The following is a 24,665-nucleotide window of genomic DNA, read 5'->3' on the forward strand; positions in this document are numbered from 1 at the left end:
TCTTTCAATGTCAGATGATAGAGGTAAAAGGGCGCGCATCTAGTACTCACCTTAAATATTTTCCCCTAAGAAAATTGATCTAGTGTATTTTGATCCCAACAGGCTGAGATGTGAGTGTGTTAGTAGTGAGCTCAGCCTTGTCTATTTTTCAGAAGGCTGGGTTTTGGCTTTGTGAATATCAGTCTGATCAACACTCACTTCAAATGTGATCATTTCTTTCATGTTTGAATTTTCAAGGAGTTGCGATCTTCCTTACAAATTTGTTTCTTCTAAACCAATGCCAATCTCACTCAATATAATCTCAACCACAAGAGATGTTGACTTGCCCACAAAACGAATACGCTTTCCGAAACAATTGACACGCCCAGCAAGTTCCAATATCCTGCGTATTACATTTACAACTCGCACCAGCTTCCACAACTCATCATAACCCACACGATGGAATTTTTCATTTATCATATGTGCAGTATATCCTATCACCTTTCAAGTCTTTGCTAATGTGAAAATTTTCTTCTGCAGAACCACCAAACAATTCACTTACAATCACAATCTCTACTCTTCCATTCCAACCGATAGTAAATGGTGAATGAAGACTACAAAAAATGAACGAACAAAAGCAAACAATTGGCGACAACAAAATCTTGAGGTGTCATCTACATTAGTTGGATTTGATGGCAAAGGTCACTCACAGGGATATTGATTGCCTGTCTAGGCTTTTCCTCGAAGCGAGAATACATTTCTGTGAAAGGGGCGGCAGAACTTCGGGAACAACCATCAACAATGTCAACCTGCTGTGGAAACCCTAAAAGTCAACGAAGTATGCTGAGGAAGACAAAATTGTGGTAAGTGTACAGTGTATTTGATATGTTAAACTTATTACAGGCGTTTCAGTTGCGGTAAATCTCAAAGCCAAATTCTGACACTGGAGCTGCAGATGTTACAAAGAATGGCACATGTAATGCCTAGCATCAAGGTAGAGTGAGCAATTCGTTATCTTAGGAGGGGTTAAAAATTGAAACAGAGATTATCATTTTACGAAGCCCAATTTCTTTCCAAAGCGGGGAGCAGAAACGATAGAACGCAGTCCAGAGATACTGGCAGATAGCTGCGGAAGAAGCGCGACAATGTAGTTTTTACATACATATCAGGAGCACGAGATCGATTTGAAGGCACCGAGAATGGTCCCTTTGGCGCACGGAAAGAAATATCTTGAACAGTGATGGAAATCGAAGGATGTCCCGGGAGTCGAACGGCATGGCGAGTCGTAATCGTCGACAAGCTCAGAACCCTACAGAGACTGCTCAATTACGTTGGCAGGTCGAAGGAGGCGCCAAATTCTACTCGCAAATATTATCTTATAGTGGTCTCCAGATTCTAGGAAGAAATTCGCATATACTTGGTTCTATATCATCTTTGAGCTAGTTCCGCAACATGTGCACCATCGAAATTGAGGACAGATGTTGATATATGAGAGGAGAGATGTACGTGAGAAAGGTCCAGGTTTCAGGACTTTTCTCGTATTTTCTTCATGTAGTTAGATAAATACGTATATTAAAAACAGTAATGATTCAAACTCCATTTCCGTGAGTCCGCGAATATTGGCGCAATAAGAATATATCCTCTTGCAAACATATTCGTGAAACATGGTTCTTCTCAGCAGATATCATGCCATATGTCTCTAGCACCATCATCTCTCTTTTTCACGTTTGTTTCCGGCATGGAAGCTTCAAAACAGATTGTAATACACTTGCCGATGTCCGTTTCAAGTTGAGTGAGCTTCTTGGTACGTCAAAAGTGTGTTTGGGCAATAAGAGAATGGGTGGAGGATGTTCTAGTATATATAAGTGAATAGTTGAAAGTAGATAAAGTGACTATTATGTATGTAAATTAACATCATGAGAAATCTCATGTTATCCATATTAACGTAGTAGATGGCTATAGAATCCACTGAAAATAGAAGTAGGAGTAATTCTAAAGTGATGTTGATTTGTTTCGTTTGTTTATCATAGCAACTATTTTCCTAAACGAGTACATTGTTTATCTTGTCTTCTCAAGCGCAAAGCCTCTCCTTGATTCTCATTCGCACACCATCTCTCACGAACTACGGTACCATCAATTTAGCTGCCAGTAGCTAGCATACGCCGAACAATATGTTTACAATGGATGATGAATTAATGTCTCTTGAGGAGCTTGAGAGATTGATGGATGAGCAAGAAATGAACAATACCATGGCAACATCAACTTCAACAACCATTACTCCCAGTGCTGTTGCTACCATCGCTACGGCTACGGCATCTACGAATATCTCGGAAGCTAGCAATGAGGGAATCTCTGGCACAATCTTATTTAAAGAACCAGATATTGATCAACAACCACCATCTCTCCCAACAACCATTTCCGGCGCCAAGATGTCGAAGAGATCTGGTACTCGAGCCAGAAAGCGCAAGGCTAGATCTGCTCAAAAACTATCAAAAATCTCTGTTTGTATCACAGAGAACCGAGAAGCCCACCAAAGCTACTCCATGGAGAGAGTTCCATGGACTGATCAGCAAGACAAAGAACACAACGCCTCCTACTTTGACGATGCCAGTCTTGCTAAGCAAGCTGTAGCTCTCTCTTTCGACGACTCTGGAGGCTCCAGCGCTGACTCTCCTCCGGTTCCTAGCATGGCGAATGCTCTAAATTCCCTTCCTACCAAGCCGGTTGCACCAAATTCGAGTTCTGAGCAACAAACCACCAAATCCTTCGCCCCTTATGCTCCGGGCAGAGGTAAATTCACTATTTCGAGCCATTCTTCAGCTCAAATAGGCAATCCCAGCTCGGTTCCTACCCGACTTCCAGGAGGCCCTCGTGAGGTCATCACGATTAGCTTCGTCAATATGGGGGCTTTGACCTCTAGATTGAAGGATTTGAATGCGGCTAAGGAGGCTAGCACCGACAGCATGGCTATCACAATTAGCGGACCAATTGGCGACAAGCAAGTGGAGGTATCTGGGCCTATTGGGTCTAATATTCGTGGTTTTGTGAAGAGAAATTGCCCTGGGTTAAGTGAGAGGCAGATAAAGGCTGCACTTGAGTGAAAGGGGGGGGATAAATGGGCCAATAGATGTATATTAGACAGATATGTAGGCGTTAAATAGCCACTAGTTACTAAGATTCAATAATTTGTCGAGAAACACCTGATTTCCCCTTCATAAATAGTTGTTATTGATGTGAGACAATATAATGTTCTCATTATTGCAGATCAGGTGATTTAATTACAGTGGTTGATGGTTTAGGTTGATTATGGACAATTAATCATTGTGATTAGTGCAACCCAAGTCGTACAGTTACATTTTTTGAATTGTTGAATCAAAATGAGACAATATGAAGTCTTGATTGTTGTAAGATCTTATAACAGATGATACAATAACATTAATTAATAGTTCAGATCAATGTGAGATGATATGGCGCTCAGAATGTCCTAAAGCAGATCATACAATTATATTCCTTGAATACTTGGTTTGACTTGAGTAAATATAGTTGAGTTGGTTGGAAGTATTAGACAAGAGTCGTTAAAATTCCATGAAGGAGCAGAGCAATCAAGGGGCTCAGCTGATGCCTGGAAATTCCAAAAATGAGTATGCTCACACGCGTTATGACATTAAAAGCACTCGAAGCTATAATGGACTTAATCCAGACGACAACTCTGAGATTTCGCAAGAAGAAAAGGAAGAAACTTTCGTTTCTAATTTGTAATATCAGATAAGAACCCACTAATATGTAAATTCGTTCGAGATAACCTAGCACCAGTCGCTGAATCTTCGAAGGGTATATGCTGGAGTTTTGAGCACCAGTAATTAGGTATTTTTGCTGGTCTGTTCCATGAGACAAGATAATAGCCACCCAGTTCACAAGTCTAAGGCGAGGGTTTTAAAATCTACAAAGATTACCTCTTCGAATATTACACAAGTCAAAGTATGTGATCCTGGAGCAGCATTCTGCGGCTATCATCGTGGCATTTCAGATAGCTCAGCTTCAGGCGTTGAAAGCGTAATCATTTGGTTTTTAGTCATTGGTGTTTCAATTCCATCTGAATATTGAAGGCACTATCATCTAATATCAGCCATGAGTTGTCCATCCCAACCTCGAGGACTAGAGTCATGACCATCTGATAGTAGCTCCCAGTTCTCTAAGGTCGTCTGCATATCAAAGTACTACACTACCATCTAATATCAAAACCACCAATTTCCAAATTAAACCTGGATATTGAAGATCCTACCGCTCAACACCTGCGATCAACCCTTCAGTCCAACCTTATAGTATTGAATGGGTCATCATCCGAAGTTTTAGTCTTCTTCATCATGATCAAATATTAGATTTCCCACATCTGCAAAGAAACCCAACGTCGAAATCCAAGTGAATATCAAACAACACTTCTTCATTTATTCTCCATTTCAACTGACTTAAAAATCTCCGAATCATGTATATGACACAAATATTGAGGTCCGTATATGGCAATCTATTCACACTGTCACGTCCCGCTCGCTCGCCATTCTATTGTCATTTAAAGGAAAAAGAATGATTATCTATCTGTGCCTGTCGTGTCCAATTTTGGGCATCATGCAAAAGAGGGGTACATCAAAGATTTAATAACAAACACCACCAGGGAAACAAAGGTACATAGATATACATGAAAAGTCACTCCACAGAAACATCGGTTTGAGAAGTTTATAAACACACCCAGATATGGGTATTTTGGGCTGGAGAATACATGTTACAATATATGGTATTCTGGTAAAACTACACTCTTCTTTTAGGTATCTAGCATAGCCTATGTGGCTTTAATAAAACATAACGGCCCGTTCGTATAATCCCAATCTCACCCAGTTTACTCTATTTATCTTTGAATTCCTGTGAGAATATCTTCTGCCATAAATCCAACCACTTTTGTTGTTGTGCTGTGAGGGCCTTTCCAGGCGTTTTGAAAGATTTGGTGAGTATATCTCGCAGACGAGCCCGCATTGTTTTAATAGCAAGCATCGTTTTCCAATCCGACACAGCGAATCGAGCTCTATTACCATCTAGTATGAAGACACCGGCGTACATCTATATTAAGATTAGCGGGAAGTTTTAACGATATACTTAGATAGAACTTACATCGCAACGGACATCTCCGCAGAGTAGAGCAATTGAGAATTCTTCTACGGCTGTGGTTTCATGGGCATTGTAAAATCTGCTTGGGCTTAGTGGTGGAACTAGATAACATTAGGATAGAGAGCTTACTGCTTGGCCTGCATAATATGATAATACGAGAGCCATTTGAGCTCATGATGACCCTTATTTACAGAGGTAGGATGCAGACTAATAGATTGATTATTGGCGCAGTTGCGGAATCCCTTACCATCCCGGACAAGAAGCTTTGGATAGAAGCTCCAGCCAATGACAGAAGAGACAATGATGTCATTGTCACTGTTTGCATTGATTCTGAAGGGTATTTCGAAAAATTGTCGACGGCGGCTCGAGTAACGTGTTCTATATTGATTAGACTGTATTCAGGAAACACATACGATTAACATACCTATTCAGAGCAGTTCTCTCAGCCTCCGTGAGAGGAAGAAACCCAGAGTCCACAAGACACACCACCAACTGCCCTTTCAAATCCTCGATATTCGATAAACTTTGCTGGCTAAGAAAGTTTTTGCGACAGAATTGATACTCGGAGCCATTTGCCATGCAAACTTTCTTCCAAGCTAGGTAGGCGTTATAAACCGTCAAAATATCCGAATCACCTTTTCTGAAGGCGAGTCTGATAGTATCCGCTTGTTGTCGTTGTCCAAAAGGAGCAGAGAATGGCGATTTTGAAGATAGGATTGCAGCGATTGTTACTGCTGCATCGAGACATTTGAAAACGCTACCAAGGAGCATAAGCTTTCCCAAGAAAACATCAAGTGGCAACCTCGCCAACTGGAGACCCAGAGGCGTTAAATCTTCCCCTGCTGTCAAGGCTCTAACATCTACAAGCGCGTCAATGGCACGTCTGATATTCTTAGCGGACGGAGGATCCAATGCTTCACTCAATGTCTCCTCGATGCCACCTAATTTACAAATCTTGACTCGAATGGCAAGATCTTGAAGGGATAAACGGAGGAATTCTGGGGTTTGCTGATCGGCCAGGATTTCGTCGTGTCTATATTTAGTGAAAAGATGAAAGCAGAGTCCCTCTTGCACTCTTCCAGCTCTACCTCTTCTTTGTTTGGCATTTGCCTTGCTAATGAAGGTCTCCAATAGACGAGATAGCTGTCTCCTCTCATCGAATCTCATCTCGCGATGCTTTCCTGTATCTATCACACAAGTGACATCTGGAATAGTGATACCAGTTTCAGCAATGTTGGTAGCCAGAACAATTTTTCTGATACCAGGTGGCGGCACAAGGAAAGCAGCTTCTTGATCCTCACTTGCGATGGTGGAGTGTAACGGGTATATATACCAGTCTGACGAGAATGCTGGGTGCCCACAAAGCATATCATTCAAGGTTCGTATCTCAGCAATACCTGGAAGAAATACAAGGATGGCCTTTAAGGAATTAGCATAATTCAAAGTGATACTCAAAGGTCTGAGACTGGATGTGATCTTTGGTGCAATATCAGAGTATCTGGCTCGCATCAAAGGTTCCAAATCGGGGCATTGGTTTGGACGGAACTTACTTTACTATACGGCGCCAACCGGTCATCATCAGCGATCTTTGCAATTAATTGCGTTACCAGATCAAATTCGATCCGATACTCATCAAATTGTGCAATAGTGTTACGAGTTTTGTTGCTGTATCCTCGTAGAGCTTTCGTACTTTCACTCTTGGTTGTCTCGCTTGAAACGTCATCTGCGAGCTCGACATCGTCATCAAGGTCGGTATACTTTTCTTGCAAACCATTATCTAGAGAAAATCCTGTGAGCTCAACAGCATCTTCTAGATATTTGACTTGAACGGGGAATGTACGGCCTGGGACATTCAAGACAGGAGCGCCATCTAGATATTTTGAAAAGCGATCGGCATCGACTGTTGCAGACATTAGAACAACTTTCAGATCCGGTCTCCGCACCAATAGTTTTCGAAGGACGATAAGTAAGAAATCGCTGTCAATTGTGCGCTCATGAACTTCATCAAGGACGATATGCGTGATATCTCTAAGGTCGTTTGACCCCTCGAGCATTCGCATCACGATTCCAGTAGTAGCATATATAAGTCGAGTCTCTTTTGATGTATTGGACTCGAGTCTGATGGCATAGCCTACCAGTGAGCGAGAAGTGCCAAGATCGCTCTTGCGTTCGCCCAGCTCTTCACTCACACGGCGAGCAAGAGAGATTGCAGAAATACGTCGAGGTTCTGTGCAATAAATTTTGCAGGGCTTTCCTCTGGACAATTGGTGCTCTAGAATAAATGCTGGGACTTGCGTACTCTTTCCACATCCAGTCTCACCACAAACAATAACTACCTGTGAGCGATCTATAGCACCGAGTACCTCATCTTTGAATGACCACATAGGTAGCTGCATTCGTGACTGAAGCATGTGCTGATAACTATGCGACGAGGATTTTTCGACCCAAATTCTCTGATATGCCTCGGAGGGGAATCCTGCTTTGGGACCTTTGTCTATGGAAGCTTCCTCGTTACCAGTCGTCCTGATGGCTCCTCGATTTCGGAAAGCGCCATGTATCAAAACACCATCTTCTAATTCTTGATCTCGTTTTGCGCGAACCAAATCACGGAACGTCTTGATAGCATTTCGATCTTCTTCATCCGACTTTTCCTTCTTAATCTCCGCAAATTCGGTCCAAAGATCACGCCATGCCGCTGGTAAACGGAGAGAAACTTTATCTTCTTTTGCTGACGACCCAAAAATGAGAAACAATGCAGTTGTAGCAATATACGCTTCAGACTGGCGGGAGTCAGGGGTGGATATAGAAACCATAGTAAAGCTTTGTAATTTCGGACTTGAGGCATATTCGACCTGAGGGAGAGGTGTAGTTGCAAGTGGATCTTGTGATTTTGACCAGGTGATTCGAAGATTATGACGATTGGAGTAACTGGTATCAGAAATGAGAGTGTAGGCTAACCTCACTGAAGAGTCCCTGTTATATTTTGTAAGCGTGGTCCATTTCTATTAAGTTCTGTTCCCCTTACCTTGCTCGACAGGCTTCTTCAAGCACCCTAGTTGGGTTGACACCTGACCATTTTCCAAAATCTCGAACAGTAACCTTCGTCCCATCCTTACCGTTAATCACCGTACTGCTTTTACCAGTCAGCGGATCTACTTCGTTGACAGGTAAGCTGGCAAAAAGATCAGCTAGCGCGGCATCGTCGTCGCTACCAGTTTCCTCGAGCATGGCTTTGCCAATCGCAGCTGCCTCTCTGCTAATTTCGTCATCAGAATCCACTGAAATGTCAGACTCTTGTGCCTCCTTATCTGCAGCCAATTCAGAAGCGCGCGAGATAGCTGCATCTCTCTCTAACTTTATTCTTTGTTCGTTCCACTGTAATTCTGCAGGATATTTGTCAAACAACACATCATCCTCTATTTTCTTGAGCTTTCTTGCTAACCGCGCCGACTCTATGTCAACGGGGCTTCCATTGCTATGTGGTTTCGGAGCGCCCCTTTTACCATTTGAACGTGTATCAGTGGTAGACTTAGAATTTTGGAGTATGAACATCTTTTCTTTGGTTTTCAGATATACTGGGAGGAGATCTTCCGGGTCAATGTCGCTGTCATAATCTACTATGGCTACTTTCTTGTTTTCTTGCTTCTTTCCATTTCGAGGGGTATTTCCTCCATTTTGGATGGATGCAAAATGCCTCGTATCTGATTCGATTCTTGGTGTAGTTGTTCCCGAGGCCATCGGGCTGTCGAACGGTGTACCTGGAAGACAATTTATTAATTTTAGTAAACTTGAAAACAATATGGCTATACATACCATTTTGAGACTTTTGCGAAGAAGCTAATCTGCGGTGTGCATTCTGGTAGTCAGGCAATTCTTCCCTTGAACATTCACGGGAAAGCCACTCCAGCGATTCTTCCATGCCCCAAATTGAATCCTTATTACTACTGCCAATCTTATCCGAAATATCCAAAACATGCTGGAGAGCCAATAATACTTTATCTGTCACAAACCCAGCCCCAACGAGAGCTTGTTGTAAAGTCCAAAGTCGAATTGCAAGCTCCTCCTCCGATACCTGCTTTAACGAAGTTGTATCTGTTGCTGGACCGGAAAATCGCCCTTCCATTTTGATTAAATCCAAGATCTCTTCCATAAGCTCAGGGGGTAGCCATTTCCTCGTGTTAAGAGTTTCCGATTGGCCTCGTAGAACTCTGCGATCAGTTTCTAATCGGGTCTTTTGACGAAGCGCATCTCTCTTTGACTTCTGCGAATGTTTCTCGACGAGTATTTGAAGCTCAGAATTCTCGAGTTGCTTTTCGAACTCTTCGGGAGTCAAACTAGAATCCGGAATTGAAGATCCGTTCCCTACGACTTCGCCAGCCTTTTCCCCTAATTGTTGACTCTCAGTTGTATCGATAGCGTCATCCGCTACATCCTTTTCCTTAATAGCTTCGACAGCTTCTATTTTGGGTTTCGAGGCAATCGAGGTGGTAGCAAAACCTCTGGCAGGATTTGTAGCTGGCTTCTTCTTTTTCTTGCCACCAGCCATCTTCTAGATATGTTTCGATAATCGGTAATTAATTTTGTTGGTTCAATGTAAATATCAAAGTTTCTAAAACAATGCAGCCTCGTAACGCCAAATACTAATGCCAAACGCGGGGCCGATTTATAGTGGGGTTCAGTGTCTCCTTACTGTATACTGTTACTCTGTACAGTGGAATCGCTAGGGTCGTCATTTCCCTCCAACTTTTTTCTCGGAGGCCGCGATAACATTAATCCAGTCAGTCAGTTCACTTCTCAAGAATTGCACACAGATACTAGGTATAGACAATCATACGAGCAGTTTGCAGAGTACACAATTGAGATACTTGAGAAGATACTTGAAAAGACCATCGGGTCATGAGAGATCTTGAAGGTATACAACATGTCTGAGGTGGAGATTAATGGCCATAATGAGGGGGTGGATTTGGACCTTACTCTTACAAAGGCTGCGCTCACTTCCTCTTCAACAAATTTACGATTGGGGCAGTTGAAATTGATCGAGGAGAGACTTTCAAAGAAAGGTACGCAAATGCACAAACTGTCGAACAATACCCTTACTCCTGCTTACCTGCTAACAATGCTTTGTTTAAAGAGCTCGATCCAAAACTTTTCCCCGTTCTTCTTCAACTTTTATTTTCTACATATCCATATTACCACGACAGAGATTCGCGACTTGCTGTCCAGCCGTGCATACGACATATATTCGATTCTGATTGCGCTTTTGAGCTTCTGTCAAGTTTCTTAAATGCATTAGATGCCGAAACTAAGAAGGGAGGGCTGGCACCAAGCAATGCGTTTGTTTTGGTCGAATATTGTAGTGCGATCTTGCAGGTAACCACTAATGAAGTCAGATGGAAGAGCTGGGGTTTAGTCGTCGTGGCTGGTAATGCGCGGGCACTTGAACTATGCATCACATCGAAGCATAGGCCGTCTGCGCTCAAGACTACATGGCGGGGTCTGCGGAGTGTTTTTCAAAGCGCCATATTTGAAACTGCAATTGGAGACAGTATCCAGAAATTGAGTTCCAAGGAGGCTCAGCCTTCCTCCAAGAATGCTGTGATGCTAGGGGCAATCTCAGGAGTATGCGCCAGGAAACCACAAGCAAAGGTGGTTCTAGAAAGCAAGAAGTCTTTAATTTATGGCTATTATACGCGCGAGATCATAGCCTCTAGGACTCCACTACCTTCACATATTGCCAGTGCTTTAAAAGACTTTTTCTTAGACTTTGCCACTCAGGAAGAATTTGAGCGAGAAATTGTACCAGGCCTCGAGAAAGCGTTACTAAGGGCTCCTGAGATTGTACTAAACGACCTTGTCACACCACTCTTCCAGTCTCTACCTACCTCAGTAGATCTCTCAAACGTTCTCCGATCTAAGCTTCTAAAACCTATCCTATCTAATATCAAGTCGACCAATCCCACAATTCGTCAAGGAGCACTTTCTGCATTCAGAGCAATTGTACCCAAATGTCATGATGAATCCTCTATTGCTCAAGTGTCAGAAGAAATATTGACACCATTAAAAGGGGGCAAAATATCTGCGGCCGATCAGAGGGCCAACTATGCAGAAATGCTAGCAATATTACCCGTCTCCAAGTCGAATGCTTCGGCAGCTATTGGCCTTGCGACCATCGCAGGAAAGGAAGCCAACGAAGCCGCATTGTTAGCAGAGACTTTTGCTTTGTTACATTACCTGAAGAATAGAGTGCAGAACGAATCTCCCCTGGATAGATCCATCGTCAACACCTTCACAAAAGGTGTATCCGATAAAAAGGTCCCCGTGAAGAAACTATGGACAATTCGTCTCGGAGAATTGCTATGGGATACTGAAGAAGCTGAATTATCTGAATCAAAGGCTTTGGCAGAAGAGACTATTACAGCATTGGTAGATATTTGGCAAGAAGTGACGGCGAATTCCATACCTGCAGCTCAGTCTGGCCTTGTCACGGCAGCTTATGTTCTTGCCGCAATCTCACAGACAAAATTAAGTGTTATTTCGTGTCCAAAGATTGATGCAGCGCTCAAAAAGGCTCAAGTCTCGCATCAATCACTACTCATGGAGCCTAAGCCATCGTTCTTACTAAACCCTCGTATCTATAGCAAACTTTCTAGCCACGATGATTTCATGTGGTTTGTTAGAGCCTTGTTTGCCTTTCCGGATCAGCTTGCTTCTCTGGACCCGGCATCCCTATCAGGTATTGGTTGGTCTCAGGCTGTCATTTTTTCTATATGTTCTCCTAATGTACATCATGATGTCAGAAGACATGCTTCTCATTTACTTTCCCAGCTATATGTTCGCTTCCCTGGCAACATATCGAAAATCGTCACATCTGGTTTGTGGAGATGGTTACAATCTATTGAGCTTGGAGAAAAAGACAGTGCTCCAATATCGGCAAAAACGGAAAATGAGAATCTGCACTTAGTACTGAAAGCTATCTGTTTGACACCAGCGGAAATCACGCGACGGGGTGGTTCTCTGAATCAGGTGGTAGTTAAGGATCAAATGGTATCGCTGTTGGTTATCTGCCGACCAGAGTTGCTGCCAAGAGTAAGCTGGATCGAGCTATGCCTGAAGGCTGAGGTTGATCCTGGCAATCTTGCTAGAGAAAGTGGGGATGCTTTGTTGAAGCAAATTCTCGACATCACAAGCATTCAAGATTCTGCTGCAGTACCACAATCCACGGCTGTTAAAGATGCTGCATATAATGCCGCCGCTGAGCTTGCTTTCGTTGCTCCAGATGTTATGACAGCACGAATTGTTGAACTAGTAGAGCAAGACCTAGACGCGACTCAGCTCGCCAATGTTGGCCCAACGGAAGCGGCCATTTTCCGCACTCCAGAAGGAACTGCCTTTGTAGACGTGTTAGCATCTAAAGCTCAGAGTCATACTCCGAACAAGAACACGAAGGATTACGATACTTTGAAATGGGAGGAAGATCTCCGAGCCTCATTAGCGAAGAAAAAGGGTCAGCAGAAGAAGCTCACTCCAGAGGAAACAGCCAAAGTCAAGGCTCAATTATCGAAAGAATCCGAAATTAGACGCCAGATTCAAGCTCTAGAGTCAAGAATTCTCCGTGGAGTTGGAATCATCAAAAGTCTTGCAACAGGACCTCCAACAGAAGCTTCTCTGTGGATGGGACCTGCCGTGAGAGCTTTGGTAAAGGTGATAAATGCTGGAGCTGGATTGATCACTGGTACAGCTGCTCCTGATGCTTATATTCTCTGTGCCGAAAGAGTTTCTAGTCGTATAGGTATACTCCGTTCATTTATTGGGTTAGCAACGCTCAGAGCTATGAATGTTCCGCAGTTGCCACCGGCCTTGACTCAAGAACCACTTGGGGCTCTTGTCACACGTGTATTGTACCGCCTCAGATTCTCTGCAGAACAACGCCCATTCGATACAGTCTCTCTCATCTATGTTCTCCCTCTCGTCTTCCTAGTACTTCGAGATGGCGGATTTGGAGAAAGCGATGATGCTGAAGCCCAACTTGTTCTCGCTCTGGAATTCCTTTCTTTTCATACTGATGCCTGTTCCGACGTTTTGGTACCTCGGGACCAAGTTCTCTCCACTCTAATTTCGTCGATGCAGACCTACAATCAGCATTACAAGGCAATCAAAGATTGCTTGACAGATCTATGCAGATGTATTGCACCAAACATTACTGATAATGAGATCTCAATTCTTGCACAAGGAGCCATTGTTCCACAAGTTGCTGTACGAAGCTCGGTATTACAGTCAATTAGTGCAGAAATTGATATGAGTGAGCTCGATTTTTCCAATGAAATTTGGTTAGCATGCCATGACGATGTAGAAGAGAATGTTGAGCTTGGGCGAGAGATCTGGGAGGAAAGTGAATTCAAAATATCTACCGAATCACCATTCCGAATGCTACCATATCTTGAAAGCATGGACAAGCAACTTCGACGAGCTGCAGCTAGATCTATCGCCGAGGCTGTAAAATTACAACCTTCAACGTTCAAGGACGTGCTTAGCCGTCTGCAATCCTCTTATACGGAGTTTGCAAAGCCTCGAGTTCCTCAGCTTGATGAGTACGGTATGCCGAGGAAGATGGATCTGTCGGACCCATGGGAAGCCCGAAATGGAATCGCACTTGCATTTAGAGAATTGGCTACAGTTTTTGACGAATCGCTCCTCACTCCATTCCTCAACTTCTTAATTGAAGGGCCACTTGGTGACAGAAACTCAATTGTCAGAGAAGAAATGGTTGAGTCTGCCACAGCTATTATAGCTATTCATGGAAAAGACAAAGTGGAAGAATTGATGAAAACTTTTGAACGCACACTTGAGACACCGGACAAAGGTTCTGAGTTTTCCGATAGAGTAAACGAGGCTGTCATCATCATGTATGGTGCCCTAGCACAACATCTGAAAGCCGGCGATGAACGTGTACCAAAGGTTGTAGACAGGCTTCTAGAAACATTAAGCACCCCATCTGAGACTGTTCAGTATGCCGTGGCTGAGTGCCTGCCACCACTCGTTCGTGCATCCAAGGAGAACACTTTGGACTACATCCAATTGGTTCTCGACAGACTGTTTAACTCGAAGAAATATGCCGGTCGACGTGGTGCAGCATACGGTCTTGCAGGTCTTGTCAATGGAAAAGGAATCTCCGCTTTGCGAGAATACAGAATCATGCTTACACTGAAAGGTGCGATCGACAACAAAAAGGATGTCAATCACCGAGAAGGAGCTCTGTTAGCTTATGAACTTCTCTCCATGATTCTCGGTCGCATATTTGAGCCTTATGTTATTCAAATTGTGCCTCAATTGCTCTCGAGCTTCGGTGACTCAAGCGCAGATGTTCGTGAAGGTTGTTTGGCAGCAGCAAAAGTGTGCTTTGCAAGCTTGAGCTCTTATGGGGTGAAACAAATTTTGCCAACATTGCTTGATGGTCTTGATGACGACCAATGGCGAAGTAAAAAGGGTGCTTGTGATCTCCTAGGTGCAATGGCATATCTTGATCCACAACAACTTGCCCAGAGTCTTCCAGAGATCATTCCACCCTTGACGGGTGTATTGAATGACAGTCACAAAGAGGTCCGTCTTGCTGCTAATCGCAGTTTGAAGCGCTTCGGAGAAGTTATCAACAACCCCGAGATCAAGAGCCTTGTCGATGTCCTTCTCAAAGCTCTCAGTGATCCTACTAAGTACACGGACAATGCATTGGACTCACTCATCAAGGTGTCTTTCGTCCATTATCTTGACGCACCTTCCCTTGCTCTCGTTGTTCGTATTCTTGAGAGAGGTTTGGGTGATAGATCGGCAACCAAACGAAAGTCTGCCCAGGTTATTGGCAGTCTTGCTCATTTAACAGAGAGAAAGGATCTCGTATCACATCTCCCAATCTTAGTCGCTGGTTTGAAGATTGCAATTGTTGATCCCGTACCAACTACTCGTGCAACTGCATCCAAAGCTCTGGGTTCTCTCATCGAGAAATTGGGAGAAGATGCTCTTCCGGATCTTATTCCAGGTCTCATGCAAACACTCAAATCAGATACTGGAGCCGGTGACCGACTGGGATCTGCACAGGCACTCAGTGAAGTTCTTGCTGGATTGGGTACAAACCGCCTCGAGGATACTCTTCCAACAATTCTTCAAAATGTTGCCTCATCCAAACCTTCCGTTCGGGAAGGCTTCATGTCGCTCTTCATATTCTTGCCCGTATGTTTCGGAAACAGTTTTGCCAACTACCTTAGTAAGATTATTCCACCGATTCTCTCTGGTCTGGCGGACGATGTTGAATCAATTCGTGACACGTCTTTGAGAGCTGGTCGTCTTCTTGTCAAGAATTTCGCCACGAGAGCTATTGATCTTTTGCTTCCAGAATTGGAGCGAGGTCTAGCAGACGACAATTACAGGATTCGTCTCAGTTCTGTCGAGTTGGTTGGTGATCTGTTGTTCAACCTTACTGGTATTAGTGCAAATACAGAACAGGATGAGGTCGAAGAAGGTGCGCAAGAAGCTGGTGCATCGTTACTCGAGGTACTTGGTGAGGAGAAGCGCAACAAGGTATTGTCCTCGTTGTACATTTGCCGATGCGATACTTCTGGCTTGGTTCGAACAGCCGCTGTCAATGTTTGGAAAGCTCTTGTCGCGAGTCCCAGAACGCTTAAGGAGCTTATTCCTACGCTCACTCAACTCATTATTCGACGATTGGGAAGCTCCAACATGGAGCAAAAGGTTATTGCAGGTAATGCACTTGGTGAATTGATTCGCAAGGCAGGTGATGGAGTTCTCTCAACCCTATTGCCCACCTTGGAGGATGGTTTGCAAAATTCCACAGATACAGATGCTAAGCAAGGAATATGTATTGCACTTCGTGAATTGATTTCATCAGCATCCCCAGAAGCTTTGGAAGACCATGAGAAGACATTGATCTCTGTTGTCAGAGTCGCTTTGATAGACTCGGATGACGAAGTCCGAGAAGCAGCAGCCGAAGCCTTCGATTCGCTACAGCAAATTCTCGGCAAGAAGGCTGTCGACCAGGTCTTGCCATATCTCTTAAGCTTACTCCGTACAGAAAGCGAGGCTGACAATGCCTTATCTGCACTCCTGACCTTGTTGACTGAAACGACAAGATCAAATATCATTCTTCCAAACCTCATACCAACGCTCACCACCTCGCCTATTTCTTCATTCAATGCCAGAGCGCTTGCTTCGCTTTCAACCGTTGCAGGACCGGCGATGGCAAGAAGATTACCTACTATATTGAATTCTTTGATGGATAACATCATTTCTTCCAAGGATGAGGATCTCAAGTTAGAGCTCGAGACATCCTTTGACACGGTTGTTCAGTCCATTGACGAGTTCGATGGCCTCAATGTGGCTATGAATGTTCTTCTTGCATTAGTGAAGCACGATGATCATCGCAGAAGAGCAAACGTGGACTATCGCCTTTCCAAATTCTTTGCCGCAGCTACAGTTGACTATTCTCGTTACAACCAAGATATTGTTCGCGCTTTGCTCGTTTCATTCGATGATAGAGACGCGGAAGTCGTCAAGGCCGCCTGGACTGCACTTTCCGAATTTACCAAGCACTTAAGGAAGGAAGAAATGGAAACACTTATTTATTCGACAAGACAGACTTTACAACACGTTGGCGTACCTGGATCCAACTTACCTGGTTTCGGATTGCCCAAGGGTATCAACGCCATCTTGCCTATTTTCTTGCATGGTCTTATGAATGGTACTGCCGAACAACGTACACAATCTGCCTTAGCTATATCCGACATTGTTGACCGAACAAGTGGGGATTCTTTGAAGCCATTTGTTACTCAAATCACTGGTCCGCTTATTCGTGTAGTTTCGGAAAAGTCTGTCGACGTTAAAGCTGCCATTCTTCTAACTTTGAACAATTTGCTGGAGAAGATCCCGACGTTCTTGAAACCCTTCCTTCCACAATTGCAACGTACATTTGCCAAGTCTTTGGCCGATACATCGAGTGAAGTTCTTAGAACTCGTGCTGCCAAAGCTTTGGGTACTTTGATTACTTTGACTCCAAGAATTGATCCTTTGATCGCCGAGCTAGTTACAGGCTCAAGAACTTCGGATTCCGGAGTTAGGAATGCTATGCTCAAGGCATTATATGAAGTTATTAGCAAAGCCGGTGCTAATATGGGAGAGGCTTCGCGCAGTGCAGTACTCGCATTGATCGATACTGATACGGAGGATAATGATGTCTCTATGGCTATCACTAATGCCAAGCTTCTCGCAGCATTGATCAAAAATCTAACCCCCGAAAACGCTTCAGGGCTAATCAAGAATCGGGTGGCAACAACTCACTTTACTCCATCTACAGTTCTCGCATTGAATGCTGTACTTGCTGAAGCACCATCCGCATTGACGGAAACTGTCTTTGCTAATGACTTACCGGAAGTCATTTGCCAAGGCATGGCAAGCAAAAATGTAGGTAAAACCGTATCAACTTTCAAGGTCAAAGACTAACTGTTCCTCAGGACTTCATATCAGAAAACTGTATCCTTGCCGCTGGAAAATACCTTCTTGCTGATACCGCCAACCATGAATTCGAAACGACGAAACCAATATTTGAATCATTAGCAAAGTTGATTCAACCAGGAAATACGGCCGATGCTCGTCGTCTATCACTTGTAGTAATTCGCACAATCTGTCGCCACCAGACAGATGCAGTTCGACCACATCTTCCCTTACTCGCCACGCCTGTATTTGCAGGTGTTCGAGACCCTATCATCCCCATCAAGCTAGCAGCAGAAGCAGCCTTCCTCTCATTGTTCAATGTCGTTGAAGAGGAAAGCAAGGTATTTGACAAATATATCGCTGCTCAAGAACTGGCACCGAATCAAAAGAGAAGCATGCAGGATTACTTTAAGCGGGTTGCATTGAGGTTAGGCAACACAGCACGAGAGAGGAAAGAAGCTGAAGGTGGACAGGGTGGACTGGGTCTTTCTAATGATGAGGTTGATGATGAAAAGGAGATCTCAAGTATTGGAAAGGTGGATTTGGGCGAAAAGGCTTTTGATGCATAAGGAAATGAGGCTACGATTTGATGTGATGATTAAATTTAGCATAAGAAAAGCATTTGCATTGCCAATAAAAATCATTAGATACGAATTTCAATTTGAATTACTTGTGTATAGTAGATTTAGCTGATGAATTTTATTTCACGCCTCGTTTGACAGCGAAGGTTTTCAAACGACTTTGCCGTTTGGCAAAATGAAAATAAAAGCCGAACACGAAGTATCAACCATCACGAGGGCTATCTGATTGTCAAGGTTGTTTCTATATTGGCATTCTTTGATTATCGAATTCAAATGGTTGTATTCGTTTTGGTTTTGGTGTTGAACTTCCTTTCCCTTAGGCGATTCAGCGGATCCGAAAATAAATTGGTAGTGTGATGACTAATCCCATGATGAATTGACATATGCCACGTGATCATCTTCAGAAAATTTCAATTGAGCAATTGAACTAGGCAACCACTTCTTCCCTATTTTCAACATTCGCGTAGCTCCAAACTTGAACGAAACTCCAAATCGCAATTCTTTTCACAATTCTTAAATGCACAAAAGTTCAAAAGTTCAAAAGTTTTTTCCTTTTTGATCAAATTTCTCAAATTGTGGGTAGGGGACAGCCCTAGATTTTTCTTGATTAGTCACTAGTGGAAACTCTAGCGAGGGAAATCTTGACCACGCATTGAATCTTGAACATCGAGCGCCATCGACAAACGACAATATCGACGACCACCACCGACGACCACGAATTCAGTCAAGATGTAAGCCCACGCTGTTGCTAGATATTCTCATTTCATTCAATCGATCATTTCTGTTTGATTCGATACATTGCGAGCCTCTTTGAAGCGACACCAACAACATGACTTTGAAAACATCGAAAAGCATCAAAAGCTGACTCTTTTTTCTTACGATAGGGTCAACCTTACAACTCAGAAACGTCTGGCGGCTTCCGTCGTCGGCTGCGGAAAGCGCAAGATTTGGCTCGACCCCAACGAGACCAGCGAAATCTCCAACGCCAACTCCCGTCAAACCATCCGCAAACTCGTTTCCGATGGCCTCATCATCCGCAAGCCAGTCACCATGCACTCCCGCGCACGCGCTCGTGAACTCACCGCTGCACGAAGAATTGGTAGACACCGTGGTTTCGGTAAGAGAAAGGGTACCGCAGATGCCCGTATGCCAAGGTACGACATTCGCCACTCCGAGAAAATTATCAAGAAATACATACATCATACACGATAGATTGTTGAAGAGAAATATTGGGCTAATATTTGTTTAGCCAAGTTGTCTGGATGCGTCGTCTTAGAGTCCTCAGACGTCTCTTGGTCAAGTACCGTGCCAGCGGCAAGATCGACAAACACCTTTACCACGAGCTTTACCACTTGAGCAAGGGTAACACTTTCAAGCACAAGCGTGCATTGGTCGAACACGTAAGTATCATATTGGCTGCTGCTTGCTAACTGGAATCATCAAACTGACAGAATACAATAGATCCACAGAGCTAAGGCCGAGAAGGCACGTGAAAGACTCCTCAAGGAGGAGATGGACGCCAAGCGTGCGAAGACCAAGGCTGCCCGCGAGAGAAAGGCAGAGAGAAACCAAGCCAAGAAGGCAGCTCAATTCGGCGAGGCAGAGGAGACCGAGACAAAGTAAATGGTTGGGCTTTTGTGGTGGTAGCATATGGAGTGTATCTGGCAAGGTTTATAATACAGGCCGGTTGCTTTCGATATCTTTTGATATCCTGCATTATCGCACGGGCAATGGTATCATGATCTTTCACTCAAGATTCTTTGGTGTTCAATGGTTTTTTGCAATCAGACGGTTCAAACGTGTAAACGATACCTGCTTTTCTCCATATCATGATTACCTTGGTGATGACTTCATTTCGTCCTACACAATCTCAAGTTTTCAGTTCAAATTATGGTTGTATGTTTATTGTGTCCAATTTCCCATTTATTTTCTTTTTCTATGTTCTCGCAAATTGCATTTCAACGCCCCTGACCCTCACATCCCCAGATTGTCTTTGAATTCGCTCCCATTGTATGATCCGCCAGTATCTATCCTCCACTATTTTATTTCAGCGTACAAATTTACATGTATGCCGATAAGCAATCCATCAACTACGTCACCAATTTCGAATTCCTCCCCCTCTGAAGTGTCTCCATGATTGAATGTGATTTTGGTGTAACGATGTGAGAATGATATCAATGGTGACATCGCAATTACCTCCCATGCTAACAGAGAGTGCAATGATTCATGAACTGAATTTACACGAGCCCGCCCTTGTCAAACCCTTGATCTGTGTTGAGAGCAGAACTTAGAGCTTTTGAAGACATGAGTGATAAAGACATGAATGATAGCGACTGTTCCTTCACTTCTTCGTCTCATTCCATTCCATCATTTCATTTTATCATGTTATCAGGAAATAAATGAAGATTGAGGGGAGGGATCGGCATATCTTAAGTTCCGATACTCAACCGGATAAGATGTTAGCTTGTTCCCGATGGCGGGGATCTGGGAATCACTTGAGTGCCATATAGACAAACAAAGCTCTATCTTTCGGTGCAAGAAATTGCTTATAGTTTAGTCGTACGTTTTCATTTTTTACCCACGAACAATTGGAATCTCTAACTCAATTATAGGAAATCATGTCGCTCTTTAAAGGAGCTTCAAGAACTGTGTTCAGGGCTACTACTGCGCAAAGGGCAGCAGCTTCAATATGTGGCGCGAGAAGAGCGGCGAGTAGTAGTCGAATGACTATGGAGAGTCAACAAAAGGTTTGCTACCTGCCAATTGGATTCGCAAGTAGCAAAGAGCTAATTTGATTCGTGATAGCTACTTTCAGCAAACCTTGAACATGCAGATCCAGCAGTTTTCAGCATTCTCCAAAATGTACGATTTCCCTCGCCAGACTCCTCGTTTGATGATACGTAAAGACTGAATAAAGCATTATGATTAGGAAAAACGGAGGCAGAAGCACTTTATCAACCTTATTCCTTCCGAAAACTTCACATCACAAGCTGTTTTGGATGCATTGGGAAGTGTTATGCAAAGTACGTTTGGAGTTCGATAGTGTGATAGTGGGATGAGTCAATGTTGACTTTCTGGCAGATAAATATTCCGAAGGATATCCAGGGGCAAGATATTATGGAGGAAATGAGTTCATCGACGAATCCGAAAGATTGTGTCAAAGTCGTGCCCTACAGACTTTTGGATTGAAAGAGTCAGAATGGGGTGTCAATGTTCAACGTATGTCTTACATCTGATATGGGAGTTCCTCGCTCATAACTTATCTAGCACTGTCCGGCTCTCCCGCAAATCTTTACGCATACTCTGCTCTCGCCAATACACATGACAGAATAATGGGATTAGATTTACCTCACGGTGGTCATCTTTCTCATGGATATCAAACTCCTACCAAAAAAATCTCAGCTATCTCAAAATACTTTGAAACTTTACCATATCGATTAGATGAAAGCACAGGACTTATTGACTACGCTAAGTTGGAGGAGCTCGCTACATTATACAGACCAAAGATCATTGTTGCCGGTACATCAGCGTACAGTAGACTCATTGAGTATGAGCGTATGCGTGAAATTGCCGACAAGGTTGGAGCATATCTATTAGCTGACATGGCACATATTTCTGGTCTCGTTGCCGCAAAGGTTATTCCAAGTCCTTTCGAATATGCAGATGTCGTCACAACTACTACACATAAATCACTCAGAGGGCCTCGAGGTGCTATGATTTTCTTCCGAAAGGGAGTTAGGAGAGTCAATGCAAAGACAAAAGAAGAAGAGATGTGGAACCTTGAAGATCCTATTAATGCATCAGTATTTCCAGGACATCAAGGAGGTCCTCATAACCATACTATCACTGCATTAGCAGTTGCATTGAAACAAGCACAAAGTGTTGAATTCAGAGCTTACCAAGAAGCAGTTTTACTGAATGCAAAGGCATTCGCAAAGCGTCTGGGTGACTCAAAAGATAAGGGGGGCCTCGGTTACTCTATCGTCTCTGGGGGTACCGATAACCATCTTGTACTCATTGACTTAAAACCTCAAGGAGTTGATGGTGCACGAGTTGAACGTGTTCTTGAACTTGTTGGAGTCGCATCCAATAAGAATACAGTTCCAGGTGATAAATCTGCCCTTAAACCTGGTGGGTTAAGAATGGGTACACCAGCGATGACAACTCGTGGTTTCCAACCTGAAGATTTCGTACGGGTTGCCGATGTTGTAAATAGAGCTGTTACCATCACTCAACGATTAGATAAAAGTGCAAGGGAAGCAGCAGAGGCAAAGGGAAGAAAGAATCCTGGTAGTGTAAAAGCTTTCTTGGAGTATCTTGGCGAGGGTGAGAATGAGAGAGAGATTGTACAATTGAGAAGTGAGGTTGAGGAATGGGTTGGCACTTTCTCTCTACCATGGGAGGAGAGTAGTTAAAATGGAAGATGGAGGGGAGGAAATTCAACTTTAATGGGATATACAGTAATTGTTTGGGGAGAATTTAGGATAGACGCTATGGTGGCTAGCATATTGTGAATGATAATGTTATGCATGGGTTTGGTTCTCAACTCCATACCATTTCTAAAAGTTGATATTGATTTCCATGATGAGATTATGAAAGTGTTTTATGGAAACATTTCTCCGTCAGATCTGATAGTGATACCAGTGAAAGAATTTTCATTCGATCATTTACAAACTCATATGACATAGTATTCATGATCACGAATCCTAGGTGCATAGCTCGATTGATGCTTCTGTGGACATACATGTACGATAATAAGTCAAAATTCACAACTTTTCCTATACAATAAAGCCATAGAGACGCACACTTGTTGGAAGTTCCTAGTATATAGACAGACAACATTTCAATTATCAAGGGAAGAAGCAATTCATGAAATTGTTATGTAGAACTCTCCCCTCCTTTCATCCAATCCAACTCTCGCAATTTCCAAACCCCGTTGACGCTCGGACCACTATCGCGGATGTTGAGCTTCAACTTCAGACAAGGCTCAAGAATACTCAATTCATAACCAATTCAATCACAAACCCAATACGCCGTGGAATCCCAATCGCATTCCAAATATGGCTTCACAATCCGTGGCAAAGGTGGCTCAAGCTGCTAATCGTGTTATTCCCGTTCACAAGGTATGTACTTAATTATTTATTTCTCTCTTTGTTCTTGACCCATCTCTCTCCCAGCACCTCAAACCCCAAGCTCAAGTTCAACTCCACCTCTAACATCCCTCCCAGAAACACACCGTCCAATCCACCGGCATCTGGGAAACTATCCGTCGCTTCCTCGCCGTCGATCCCACCCGCTCCAACGGCGTCCCCCTCAACCCTCAATTCCGCAATCCGCCCCCCGGATCCAACGAACCCTTTTCCTTCATCGACCCGGTTACTCTCCCGGCAGGCGATATTGCCGAAAATCCCTACTGGAAACGCGATTCCCGCCGCTCGTATCCGCAGTTGAGTTTTGTGGGGCAGAGCGATGTGGTGGGTTTGTTGAGTGTGGGGAGTGAGGCGGCGCCGCGCAAGGAGTTGGTGGGGGAGGAGGGAGTGAAGGAGTTGGTTAGGGTTGGGGAGGAGGGGAAGGGTGGGTTGGCGAGGTTTCTTGGGGGGGAGATGGAGGGGAGTGTGTTGGAGGTGTTGGGGAAGGGGGGGTTGCCGCCGACGCCCGCGAGTGTGAGTCCGAGTTTGAGAGTGGAGGGGGATAAGTATCATTTGACAGAGGAGAATGCGTATCCTGAGCAGTGAGTGGTTATTTTTTTATTCCTCTTTTTGAGGGGTGGGGGGTTGGTCAGAGGGGTTTTGAGTTGGGAGTTGAGAGGTGGAGAGGAAATGGATATGGAAATAGGAGGATAACACTCATGATACTATGTGACATGACCAGCTAACATACCCCAGATATCCATGCCGAACTTTCAAATAAGTAAAGAAGAAGAAGAGAAGACGACAAGAGGACATGAGGACAAGATTACAGGATGATGAAAAGGGAAAGAAGGAGCATGCAGGGAAGAAAACTTGTACATAAACATCCATACATCCATACACAAAGTTACGGAATTGAGAGAAGAAGACAGGAGAGGAATTGCATTACATATGAGATATTGAGTTCTTATCATATCATTTCGTATTATGTTGCATGTATGGTCGCGTGTAGTGTATAAGTATATTTTCTTTCATTTGTTTATTTGTTTTTTAAATTTCCATTCATTTGTTTATATTCTATGTTGAGTACCTAGATATGTTAAGCATGTGTTATTTTTTGTTTGTTTTTTTCTTTGGCTTTCGGAAAAAAAACTGAATGAAAGAGAAGAGAGAAACTCGTGAGAATTTTGGAGGGGTTATCATGAAATATGATGGGGGATTGAGGGGTGTTGAATCTTGAATACTCTGGGCTATGGTAGAGATGAGATGAAGAAAGTGGTGGAATGGGGAGGATGAGGAGGATGATGGATTGCTCTAGTTTTTG

At 43.6% G+C, this 24,665-nt stretch overlaps 6 protein-coding genes across 6 annotated transcripts; 5 read left to right on the top strand and 1 right to left on the bottom strand.

The window, feature by feature from the left end:
- Positions 1 to 2,150: 2,150 nt before the first annotated feature.
- EAF01_005432 (uncharacterized protein) lies at positions 2,151 to 3,080 on the top strand (the record flags this gene model as incomplete). Its single annotated transcript, XM_038913685.1, has 1 exon — positions 2,151 to 3,080. One exon carries the CDS (start codon positions 2,151 to 2,153, stop codon positions 3,078 to 3,080), a length of 930 nt encoding a protein of 309 aa, XP_038770134.1.
- A 1,795-nt stretch (positions 3,081 to 4,875) lies between these two features.
- EAF01_005433 (uncharacterized protein) lies at positions 4,876 to 9,682 on the bottom strand (the record flags this gene model as incomplete). The annotated part of the gene is made up of 7 exons (XM_038913686.1): positions 4,876 to 5,088; positions 5,140 to 5,215; positions 5,266 to 5,514; positions 5,561 to 6,555; positions 6,687 to 8,109; positions 8,162 to 8,894; positions 8,950 to 9,682. The coding sequence occupies 7 exons, from the start codon at positions 9,680 to 9,682 to the stop codon at positions 4,876 to 4,878; spliced, it is 4,422 nt and encodes a 1,473-aa protein (XP_038770135.1).
- Positions 9,683 to 10,057: 375 nt separating this feature from the next.
- Positions 10,058 to 18,200, top strand: EAF01_005434 (uncharacterized protein; the record flags this gene model as incomplete). The annotated part of the gene is made up of 3 exons (XM_038913687.1): positions 10,058 to 10,196; positions 10,268 to 17,601; positions 17,652 to 18,200. The coding sequence occupies 3 exons, from the start codon at positions 10,058 to 10,060 to the stop codon at positions 18,198 to 18,200; spliced, it is 8,022 nt and encodes a 2,673-aa protein (XP_038770136.1).
- Positions 18,201 to 18,729: 529 nt separating this feature from the next.
- Positions 18,730 to 19,835, top strand: EAF01_005435 (uncharacterized protein; the record flags this gene model as incomplete). The annotated part of the gene is made up of 5 exons (XM_038913688.1): positions 18,730 to 18,755; positions 18,884 to 18,943; positions 19,097 to 19,366; positions 19,462 to 19,612; positions 19,674 to 19,835. The coding sequence occupies 5 exons, from the start codon at positions 18,730 to 18,732 to the stop codon at positions 19,833 to 19,835; spliced, it is 669 nt and encodes a 222-aa protein (XP_038770137.1).
- Positions 19,836 to 20,708: 873 nt separating this feature from the next.
- EAF01_005436 (uncharacterized protein) lies at positions 20,709 to 22,797 on the top strand. The gene is made up of 6 exons (XM_038913689.1): positions 20,709 to 20,771; positions 20,825 to 20,959; positions 21,018 to 21,074; positions 21,142 to 21,235; positions 21,294 to 21,431; positions 21,480 to 22,797. Exons 2-6 carry the CDS (start codon positions 20,831 to 20,833, stop codon positions 22,625 to 22,627), a joined length of 1,566 nt encoding a protein of 521 aa, XP_038770138.1. The 5' UTR covers positions 20,709 to 20,771; positions 20,825 to 20,830; the 3' UTR covers positions 22,628 to 22,797.
- A 475-nt stretch (positions 22,798 to 23,272) lies between these two features.
- On the top strand, positions 23,273 to 24,122 carry EAF01_005437 (uncharacterized protein; the record flags this gene model as incomplete). The annotated part of the gene is made up of 3 exons (XM_038913690.1): positions 23,273 to 23,335; positions 23,441 to 23,943; positions 24,098 to 24,122. 3 exons carry the CDS (start codon positions 23,273 to 23,275, stop codon positions 24,120 to 24,122), a joined length of 591 nt encoding a protein of 196 aa, XP_038770139.1.
- Between the last annotated feature and the right edge of the window lie 543 nt (positions 24,123 to 24,665).

The sequence above is a fragment of the Botrytis porri genome (assembly GCF_014898465.1).
Source record: "Botrytis porri strain MUCL 3234 chromosome Unknown BPOR_007, whole genome shotgun sequence".
NCBI lineage: Eukaryota > Fungi > Ascomycota > Leotiomycetes > Helotiales > Sclerotiniaceae > Botrytis > Botrytis porri.